At 31.7% G+C, this 12,040-nt stretch overlaps 1 protein-coding gene across 1 annotated transcript in view; it reads left to right on the plus strand.

Annotated features, from left to right (window-relative positions):
* Positions 1-12,040, plus strand: part of LOC134260096 (uncharacterized) — a gene marked incomplete at its 3' end in the record, with an annotated part of 103,227 nt that overhangs the window by 58,969 nt on the left and 32,218 nt on the right. Inside the window, exons 8-9 of the mRNA XM_062742706.1 lie at positions 2,934-2,972; positions 11,785-11,823. Of these exons, the coding sequence (XP_062598690.1) occupies positions 2,934-2,972; positions 11,785-11,823 (78 nt within the window). The remainder of the gene's footprint in view (positions 1-2,933; positions 2,973-11,784; positions 11,824-12,040) is intronic.

Genomic DNA, 12,040 nt, shown 5'->3' on the forward strand with positions numbered 1-12,040 from the left:
ATTAATTATTTGAAAATCTTCTTCATTTCTTCTGGATGTTAAATAAACTAACTAAGCACATAATTATGATGAGCAAGAGTGCTTATTCCAGATTTGTGAATTTTATGGCCCCAGGGTCAGGGGTTCTGGTGTTAGGGCGGGGCTATATGGATTACATAGTGAAAATGCATTTATTCTTGAAAATCTTGTTCTCTGCTTCCGGGTATTAAATAAACTAACTAAGCACATAGTTATGATGATTAAGAGTGCCTCTTCCAGATTAGTGAATTTTATGGCCCTAGGATCAGGGGTTCTGGTCTTAGGGCGGGACTCTATTGATTATATAATAAAAATAACCTAATTCTTTGAAAATATTTTCCTTTGCTTCTGGGTTTTATGTCAATGATCCAAGTATATATATTTATGATGAAGAAAGGTGCATCTAGCAAAGTTTTTTATGCCTCCTAGGTCGGGGGGGGGGGGGGCACATAGTCTAAAAATAAAGTAATGTTTTTAAATCTGCTCTTTTGTATTAAACAACTATTTCATATTAAGATCTGCAAAATGTTTAAATATCTTGCCCCTGGGTCAGTGCATTTTCTCTTTGTTACTCTGATCTACCTCTGGGTATTAAGCAAATAGAGTAGGCATGCTAAGTTAATAATTATGATAAGCAATGATGCCTTTTTTTAAAATTATGAATTGTGAATTTCATGGCCTCTGGTTTAAAACACGATTCAAATTTAATTGTTTGAGAGTTTTTACACAATACTCAGGTGCCCTATAAGGCCCGTGAGCCTCTTGTTTAACTTAGTTAATGATATATTTTATTAAGCCTTTTAATATTATTGAAACGAGATTCTGTAAGACAAAAATCAAGCAGGGATTAAAAAAAGTATCATTATTTCCTCATTATAAATATTCTACACAGCGTTTTATCTGATTGGTTCTGGCTTGTCATGTGATCGGCCTGTAAAACTTCATATATCACGGCCGTCGGCCCGCTTTTCATTATATTCTACCTCTTCGGAACAACAAGTGTATTTTCCCGCAATATAGTTCTTGTTCGTTGAATTAACACTCCCGAGAATAGTAGACGTCACAATATCCTGGTTTAAGTCAAAAATTGATGACAATGACTGTATTGATGGCAGGATTTTTTAGTAACTTTACGTAAGAAATAAAAGTGAATTTGAGAGCGTTGCCGAATTTAATAGCTTATGTTTATTTCAAAAGTTTTGCTTGTTAAGGTATAATAAACAATTCATTGCATGAATTTTTGGGAAACATGAAGACTTATTCAGCAAAGAAATATCATATTCCCCTTGGGCTAAGCCCTCGTGGAATGATTTTTCTAGTCTGAATAAGTATTCATATTTCCCTCACTCTTATGCAATAAATGTATAATATACAGCACAGAGAAAGATGTTAATGATATCTCTTTTAGCTTTCAATTTATAAGTAAAGTTATCATTTTAGTTTGTGTCGGTACATGTATTTATCTGAAATAATAAAATTTAAGGATCTGAAAACCAACCACTACTTTCGACAGACGACAATGTAACCTCTCAATTACGTAATAATATCCATCATTTATTCTTACTTTATTTGGGTCCTGAATGATTTTCCCATAGTAAGAATAAACGTTAATCATTATATTAAACCACAAATGCATATGATTATGATTTTTGTTTCAAGCTTTTTTGCAAAAGAGAGGGATTAAATTCATTTTCTCTCATAAAACTTTTTTTTTATTTTTAACAAAATGCCCTCTGCAAAGATTTGTGTATTTTATTTTCAGGGTGCATCACAATTTAGCTTAGAAAAAAAAAAGAAATTGTTAAAATATATTTTTATTTAGATAGTTATTTGCTTCTTAGATGTCATGTTTTGAGACAGTGTAAATAATTGTAAATGTATATCTACCTGTGAACATGAAATTCATGTTTAAATAAATGTTTCTTACATTTTGACCAGAGGAAATTGTCATTGATTATATTTGTGTCATAGAGAACTTTGTTGTTTTTGTCTGTTTGCCTAAATGAATGTATGAAAAGTACTTTTTTCCTCAAAAGAGGACATTTACATTTAGTTAAGGACCGCTATTTGATTCTTAGGGGAACAATAGACGATTCTATTTGCATGCTCTCTCAGGAAAGACTAAATCAGTCTACACTACCTTAGGATACTTCTTTATTACTAATCTAGTTTTGCTGTTATGAGTTGTGAGAATTCTTAAACACATTTGCAAAAAAATTTCTCTTCCTATGCTTCCAACCTTCCACAAAGGGGCATTTATTACGTATGTTTACAGTATATACATCAATATCGACTATGTTGAAGTAAATCAAAACAAGAAGCACGTGTTCGGTTTCCCTTTAAATACGTTACATGTTGAGTTTAGTTCCCTTTAAATACATGTTGAGTTTAGTTCTACAGTAAGTGTTAATTGCTGAAAATGCAAGGTTAGTATTTCTAAAACCAATTTTGAAAAATATCGTAAGCCTAAGTATGATTGTCTGCACATCCTCTCTCTCTCTCTCTCTCTCTCTCTCTCTCTCTCTCTCTCTCTCTCTGTATTGATGAGATTTTCTGATCTGAATCTTATAACGACGACAATTTAGTATAACTTTTAAGAAGCCAAACTTGTACATGTATGCAATCATATGTAGTATATATATTTCTCAATTAATCAGTTTGAATTCACAAATGACAATCTCAATATAATTGTATATTTTCAGCTTCAATACTGAGGTCACTTACGTGTATGGTGTACAGAAAAGTAAAACATTGCATATACAGGGGGAATACATATTCACATAAAAAATAACGTTTTGTGTGAAAACTACTTTACCAGGGTGACAACAGATAGAATCGTTTTGAATCTTGTATCATTTAAGAAACAAGGAATAGATTTCAATGTTTTCACTATATTTTCATTAACTTAATTACAGAAGTTTACGACGAAGATGACATTCTTTTGGGTGAGAAAGGTGAGCCTTTTTTATTTATATTTTTTTAGTAAGCCCTTTCTATATTAATCTAACGAGATCCGGGAAAAATCAAACAGGAATTACAAAACTATTATACAGCAAATTAAAAGCGTACTTTTCTGCATTTAGTGTACTTTAAAATCATTAGTTCAGTTTGTACATTTTGTTTTATTTGGTATTTTTATGAATTAATAACATGCTAGGATCCGAAATTATTAACCACTTTGACAGACGGCAATGTATCCTTTCAAATATGTAGTAATATCCATATATTATTTTCAATATATTTGGCTATTAAAAATGCAAATAATTTTTTTTTTTCAATTGTAAGAATAAAATTAATTAATTATTTAAGCAGAAAAATGCATTTTGTATATTTTTTTTCTTGTCAAGCTATAGGTTTTTCTACGAAAAGTAAGAAATTGTCTCATTTTAATTTAGTAAAGAAAACAGATAACAAATATGTCCTCGAACATATTAAATATTTGTTTTGACTGAAGAAATGTTTTACAAATCTATATGACTTTTCATTATCTGCTAAAGGTAGACAAAGGAAAATAACTTTAGATAAAATACTGATGATATTCGACAAAAATAAAAATACATGTAATTCTAAATAAAATGCATACACCACTCTGCTTGGAATGATATATTTTCCTTTCAGGGGGATTCTTTTAAAAATAACTTTGAAAATGGAAAAAAAGTGATTTAAAATGCACTTTTTTAATCTAGTAGATATTTGTTTCTTAGAAGAAAATGCTTTTAAACAGTGTACATGTATAACATTATATCTACACGTACATAAATAACTATTAGATATTTTATTTTGAATTTCATTCAAATCCATTTTTTTTCTTCTAAACTTTGCACCAGACACAATTTAAATTGATAATATTTGCCTCCTACATGAATGATTGTATTGAAACTCATTCTTTTTTTTTTTTTAGACATTAACATTTATTTGGGTACTACTATTCGCTATTGAGAAGAAAAGAGGTTCTATTTTCATGTCCTCTCGAAACAGAATATTTTTGCGGGGATTTTATTTCAAAGATAAGGAATTGTTAGGTAATTATGTATATAATAATTAACATTTCGTGATGGACTTGAATTCGACTATCTGGGTACTGTCCACTAATTGTTTTCCCATAGGCGACAATGTTAACGTTTCTTCTCATAGCGATGTCCCTAATTTTCGTTCGGTACTGAGTGACCCCTCAAATCAAAGCACATCAACTTGTCTTTCCTTGGTTAAAATCTCGAGGTGGCATGTCAGATTCGTTTTCCGGCAAAATGCGTCTGTCTGCGGGAACCTCTAAAAATGAAAGCGAAAGTAGGGGAATTTCAGAATTCACTGGCGTTATAATACACAAAATAATTCGGCTGATCTTCTTGATAAATTACATTTTCAAAGCTTTTTTGGTAGGAAAGATACTCCTTATCAACAAGTGTGAGGCTCAGTTCAGTACACCTGCCCAATTTTTTTTATGCAAGTCTGCAATTTAAGGAACATGTAATTTTTTCTGCACTTCTTTCTTCTCCTTAGAATATCTTTCACTGTAAAAGAAATTACTTGGCCTGCCTTTCACAGCGTATAAAATATATGTCATCATTACTAAAATCACGCCTTTTTATGCAGTTTTAACAATGCTGCATGCGGCGTACATTCATGATTGAATACATTTTATGAAAATATCCACAGACAGACGACAAAATACATCCTGTTTAAACTTAATAAAGGAAGTAAGAATTTGCAAGAATAAATTTGTGACTTTTCCCAAGAATACAATGTACACTGAGCTTTCACATTATGTTTAATTAACGCTTGAGCGTTGGTGTATTTGATTTTTGCATTTAAGTTACTGATATATTGCTGTGCAAGGGACTCAATTGTGCCCCCCCCCCCCCCCCCAAAAAAAAAAAAATAAATAAATAAAAACATGCATATAATGTAGGAAATATGTTAGTATAACTTCCTACCCTTTTATAGTTTTGTATTTACACCCCATGCTCTTTCATGTTTTCCTCGTTAATTTGATTAATATGATAACACTTTGTATCGCTGTAACACACCATATTCATAACATAATCTTTATGTTAAATTATTGATTTTCATATATAGATCAACGTGCTAAATCCATTTAAGGGGACCGACTGTAGTTTTCACTGCGCAATATTTTGCGCATCATAGTAAAAAGAAGAGTAAAATGATGAGTATTTACTGCTTTAACGCAACTTTTATCGCTTTATTAAATTACGATTGATTGTATACTGTTTAATGTCCCTCTCCAGAATATTTCACGGATATGGAGACGTCACCATTGCCGGTGAAGGGCTGCAAATTTAGGCCTATGCTCGGCACTTACGGCCTTTAAGCAGGGAGGGATCTTTATCGTGACACACCTGCTGTGACACGGGGCCTCGGTTTATACAGTCTCATCCGAAGGACCGCCCCGTTTAGTCGCCTTTTACGACAAGCAAGGGGTACTGAGGACGGGGGTACTGAGGACCTATTCTAACCCGGATACCCACGGGGGTATTAAATTACGAAAACATATATATATATATACCTTGAATAAATCAGTGCTTCATTATGACGTCATAGTAGGCCAGGTGACATCAGTTCTAGAACACAAGTTTTCGTAATATTGATATTTTGAGATACAATTTAACTCTAGAAAATGAAAAGAAAGGTGTAACCATTAACAATAATTAAACGTTCTTACTTTGTTATGCTGTATTTTGTCATTTGGATTAAAATCTACCACCGATGACGTCATATGTGTACATTAAATAATTTTGAAATTGATCATGTCGTGTAAAGAGAATTTTACTGAGACGGCATATAAAAAGAAACGAAAAATGGAGTTTAAAAGCAAATATCATGAATACTTTGTGAAACTCATTGGAGTTCAGTAAATAAAACAGGTATGCTAATTTCTTTTCATCCGCTATCTACGTATCCCGGCCGACCTTTCCAAAGTCATTTGTAACAAAAATAATGCAACAGAACAACATTAAGCTGTATATTTCAAAACATAAGATTTGTACAGATGGAAAGTGCTGCTAGAATCCCGATTTGAGCATTGTTTTACCAAAAAATCTCAATTCGTATGTAAAAAATTCAAAAGATTAGGTAAGGTTTTGTGCGAATGTGTTGAATCATTATTTTAGTGACAGGACAGTGGGATTCTAGCAGCACTTTTTAGGCAAAGTAGATGTTTTTCGACTACAATATTTACTCAAAGAAATTATTACACTCCAGGATATACTTTTTTGTTAGCTTTTTGGGAGTTGAACTATGTTCAATCTCACATGGCCGTCACGCGATTTCTAGCGCAGTAATTTTACAATGAATTATATAGTGGCTGTGGTGGTGCTTCTGTGTCGGCCGATTTAATACCTAGTGATATTCAATATAAACTCGCATCATTCTGAATATACTCACAGAAACGTCCGCGATAAAAATAGTGCATCTCATTTTTCTGAAATAATCTAATTTTCATCAATGATTTGAAAGTAAAATAAAATGAATTTTATTTAACTAACTTGAATAGCATATTTTTGTCATATCTCCTAGAAATGACTCATACATTTGATTTGAATAGTCCAAGTTTTCTGTCATTTATTAACTGACAATCCTCGGCTGACTCCACTACGCCCCAGTGCTGTTAAAAGTTTATTTTGAATAGTAAAGTTTTTGATACGTAAGTTTAGTTCATTTTCTCCTTTATATACCAAGTGGTTCGATGGCCATGTCATTTAAAGGAATGACAAGATTTAGGAAAATCTTTGGAAAAGGTCGGAATTATTTAAAATAGAGCTTTTGTCTGCTGTTAGAGTAGGAAGCTGTGAAATACATGTAATGTCAAAAGGAACGCTAAGGTTTTACACAACTTCTTTCAATTTGTTTCAGCATTGAAAAGACAGAACAATGTTTCGTTTAAAAGATAGTACGGGAAAAAATATCTGTCAGACATTTATTTGTTCTGAGAAGTAAAAATATCTGTTAGACTGGAAAAAGTGTTTTCAGACCAGATACATGCAACTCATTTTTTTTCATTGTAAAGGGAGAAAATAATAGCATTTGAATGCTATTCAAGATTTTTGATATTCGATATCACGATTTCAAATGACATTAATTTTTAATTTCATGACTTTATCAGCATTTAGTTGGTCACGTGTTCATCACTGGAACTGAACTTATGTTCGTGCTTTAATTAATAATTAATAAAACAATTAAAATGAATGAATACATGTGTATGCAGACACAATGCTATGATAATCCCAATGATCGATGTGTGAAACATATTGTTCCTCGTGTTTTTTTCTTGTAGTAGCTCGTTAAACTATGTCTGATTTTTAGTTACATTTAAGTCAAATCAAAATCACAAAAACTAAGTGTCACTCGCGTGGCGCAGTTGTTAAAATAGTTTGCTCTAGAGATTCAAAGTTAGGTGTTGAATCCTTGCGGGATGCATTTTGAGATGAACTCTTTTGATGAGGCCATTATAAACCGATATCCCATTTCGCTGTAGGTGCTGGCACAAAAAGACCCCTCACTGCTCAATGGTTCTGAGTGCTGTATATAGGTAAAATTTATAGACCTACATGTAGCTAGCTCCATCGGCAAGTGGTACTGTCTCAATATGAGTGAAAAAATTTTCGAACTTAAAACAAACAAAATGTTAAGTATTTAGACATACTTACTTCTGTATAGAAAATACGTGAAATGAAATTTAACATTTTAGAATATAAAGATAGATACATTTAATAGAAAGGATAAGCAGATAATTCTATAAAAATTAATTATTATGTTCTAAAAAAAACCATTCACACCCAAAAGAGAAAAACAAATGCTTGTTTTAATCAGAGAAAGAAAAATAACAATCTAGTGTCTGTTGATAGTAACATCGAATTTAAAGAGTGTTTGTTTCTTTGTTGGGACCAAATATCTTGTACACATTCAAAAGAAAGAAGGGGGCGTTTTGATTCAAATGCTTCATAAGTATGAGGGCAGTGCCTGAGTAATAAATGGTACTGAAAAAAGTTTAAATCCTACCCAAAAAATAGTATTTTCGAGTTTGGAGAAACTTTTTTTTAGTAGTGGGGGTTGTTTGTTTGGTTTAGTCAAATTGTTTTCAGGTTTTTATCAGGGAAGTTGAAATCTTTTTCTCTCCTCCCCCTCCCCCCTTACACACACTTTCAAAAACGGTGCTAAGTAAATTGAACTTATTTCTAATGCTTGGTGCTTGGCTAACACGACAAATTTTCCTTTGTTAATTTCTACCAGGAACAAGTATGGGGAGTTGCGTATTAGATTGTACCAGAGAATGCTGAGTCTGTAAGAGCTTACCTTGACCACAGGGAAAAGGCAGGTTACTCCTGTGCACCACCTCCTATCTTTCAAGTATTTTGCGATTTGACAAGTCCAATAATATTGTTTGAATAAATAAACATTATCACCAGGATGCACATACAAGTTTTTATTATCTTCACATTCCGAGAATTACCTTTCAAAAGAATTCATAGCGCTGATATACCTGATACCTTTGACATTAAAGGGGTAAATATATGTTATTAGACCCCTATTGGTGAAACCGGGGGGACTATAGGTTTCCTCTGCGTCCGTCCGTCCGCCCGTCTGTCTGTCTGTCCGTTCGTCCGTCTGTCCGTCTGTCTGTCCCCGTCAGTTTTTCCCACTTGGTTTTCCACAATTTTTTCTAAACGCTTGTAGATATTGAGCTGAATTTTGGGATGTGAGTTTATCCTAAGGAGTTACAGATCAAGTTTGAATTTCGCTTCGCTACATTCATTTTTGACAGAATTGTGGCATTTTTTATATTTTTCAGAAGGCGAGCATTTTTTTTTATTTTTAGGTTTACAAACCCGCCGCTCAAGATTTTCAATTTTCAGAAAAAAAAAATTGAGAAAAGCAGAATTTTTTCTTTCCTATGTCAAATTTGAGTTGGGATCAAATTTACGAACTCGTACTTCCGGTTTTAAAATCAACATGGCGGTAAATAAAAGGTAGATCTGCACAGTCCATAGCAGCACCATTTCTATGTTAAGTGTAAGAATTTATCGATATGAGTGCCATTCAGAACGTTTCATCTGTTCAGAGGACAAAAAATCCTGACGACTTTGTTGCAAAATGACATGTTGGTGAGATAATTATGCATTCGTATTCAAAAATATCTCTCTGTAAATTATTTTCCTCTCACAGGTTTAAAACTGCCTGTGGTAGCTATTGCCAGAGAAAATGTTTAGGTCTCTGTTATAGCTTACAGCCCAAGCATAATTCTTTAGAAAAGGGTCGCTTTTGCATCGGATGATCATGTAATGAATAAAACTATTATGGGAGAAGTTTATTTGAGGAAGAAAAGAAAAGCCTAAAGAAATGAAATATTTCAACTATTAAAAAACAAATAATTCATTTACAAATACATACAGCCAGGCATGTAGTATTGTTTGAATGTGGCAGCCAGAAAAATTATTTTACACTCAATTGAACAAAAAAAAAAAAAAAAAATTCAACCCACTCCTGAATAACCCTGCACGTCTGTTTTATGACAGGAATTATTATTTTAGGTCTCAGGTATATTTTAGAACATTAATTTCCACACATTCACATTACAAATATTAAAAACAATGAAGATATATTGAGTTTTTAAAAAAATGATTTTTTTTAAAATCTGTATTTTTTGACCAGCATCACAATGTTTACTTCACTTGCCTCAACTGGTAGACAATGAAATGAACAAGCAATAAAGGTTCTATTTGTAGCCATTAATATGTGTCCAGTGGCAAGGATCCCGTTAGAAGAGCACCAAAAAAACGCAAAAATGAATGTACAAAAGTCGAAAATTTATCCCAAAATATAATTTTATTTTTTTTTATTTCCTCCTCCTACGGGACTTTTTCATTTTGATGTTCGTAAACCTAAAAATAAAAAAAATTCTGGCCTAATCGTTCAATGAAGATCGGGTTCGAACTGCGCTTACTTCCGATGGTCGACATAAATACGTATAAAGCGAGGAAAAGACGGTGGAAAAATGAGTTGAATTTTCGTATAATACACAGTACGTAGTATAATGTACGGATTATTATTTTATTTTCAAATGGATGTAAAAGTGGGTATAAGTAGATACTTCAATTAGATTCATATGCCTATATAATTTTTATAGTCAGTCATTAATAGCTACATAGATAAGATGTAGTATGGTGCTGTTTAAACTTTAAATTTGTGTTCGATTCTAACGTGAGTGTGTAAATAGATGAATATCTAAGTTTTGTACCTTTTTGAAACCAAATTGATAAAATAACGAGAACATTAGAATGATATGATCGTCTCCATTTTCTATATTCATGACAATCTCTCTCTCTCTCTCTCTCTCTCTCTCTCTCCTTTCTTTACTAATAATTTTTTATGATTTGAATCTTTATATACAACTATTTTGAATAAAGTTTAAATAGCCAACTCTTATATACAATCATATCAACTATTTACCGTAGTTTATCAATTTGAATGTACAAATTATATTGTAAATATATGTTGTCCCTTTTAATACTGATTTCAGGTACCTTTGAAAAAAAGTAGCTAAAATATTGATTATACATCTAGAATATATGTACACGGGATTTTAATATAAAAAACAATATGAAGACTACTCTATCATGATGACAAGAAATTGTATCATTTTGAATCTTGTATGATGAAGAAAAAAGTAAAGTGAATATATTTCAATGAATTCAGTGTAAGACAATTTCATCAACTTAAGCATCCAAAAATGAAGAAGGAAATTTTCTGGATTCTGCGGGCCTTTTTGATATTTTATCAAAAATTCAATTCTTACTTCATACAAAATATAAGAATTACATCAAACATGGATTACGAAAATTGTGTACAGCATTTTAAGGTATATTGATACTCTGATAAGAGAGTTAAATCTTAATGACACAAACGTCTATTATTCCTTTATAAGTCTGTGAAGTTGAAGTGCTGTCTTGCCAAATTTTGCCCCGCAAGCCATGCTTTAATTGTCTGTATTTCATTTAGCATATTCATTTCCTTTGGAAAATCATAAATATTAAAGAAAAAATTATATGAGTGAGCAGAGGGTTTATAAACCTTAAAGATTTTTTTTTACTTTCAATTCAGTGAAGTTTTATGACATTTCTCGAAATAACCCTATTTTAATCATGCTTCAAATTATTTACTATGACCAAGGTGTTCAATTTCAGCAAATTATTGAAAGCAACATTTATATTGTCAATATATTTTATTATACATCAAGGTGTCACTGTCAATAATGAGGTCAGGTACATATATAAAGCACATAACATTGATTATACATGTTGGATTAATATTACATGTAACAGAATGTTAATATGGAAAAAAAATGTGTCTGAGAAAGTGTGATGGTGTGTGTTTATGAAGACACACACATCATGTTTACAGCAAATTTAATCTTCTTAAATTTTTATCTTTATTTAGCAAACAGTGAATGCATTTCAATGCGCTCACTATATTATCATTTTATCAATTTCAACATCTCCGAAAAGAAATTATCCGAATCAGCGGATTGGCGTTTTTCAATAATTTGTTGAAGAATGTATTACATGGTATCGAAATGTACAACATTAATAATATTCGTGGAATGCATGTTCTATAAAACCTGAGTATAGAAAAAGTTGTTTTAACATTACTTCTATTTCTAATGAAAATACTTCATCTTATATTATTAGTTGTAGCTAGCCGAACATAATATTTTTCAGAGCTTACACTGTAGTTTAATTTGATCAATTTCAGGAGAACATAAAGAAGATAAAAGTCATTTACATCAAACAAGTAAGCCCTTTTTATTCACACATTTGATATAGCAATCTTATCGGCAGATTAACAATCCTCAAGAACCAAAAATTTAAGGTATTCAATCCCTAAAAGGAATAAATTCAGTGAAAATATGAATACATAACAGATATGTAGGCATTAAATACTCGGTTTATTTACACATACGTCCCATTTATTACTATTCATGAGGTGTGTCCTAATTTATGACCTTAAA

The sequence above is a fragment of the Saccostrea cucullata genome, unplaced genomic scaffold, assembly GCF_032062105.1.
Source record: "Saccostrea cucullata isolate Sc308-1 unplaced genomic scaffold, CSIRO_AGI_Scuc_v1 ctg3167, whole genome shotgun sequence".
NCBI classification, from domain to species: domain Eukaryota; kingdom Metazoa; phylum Mollusca; class Bivalvia; order Ostreida; family Ostreidae; genus Saccostrea; species Saccostrea cuccullata.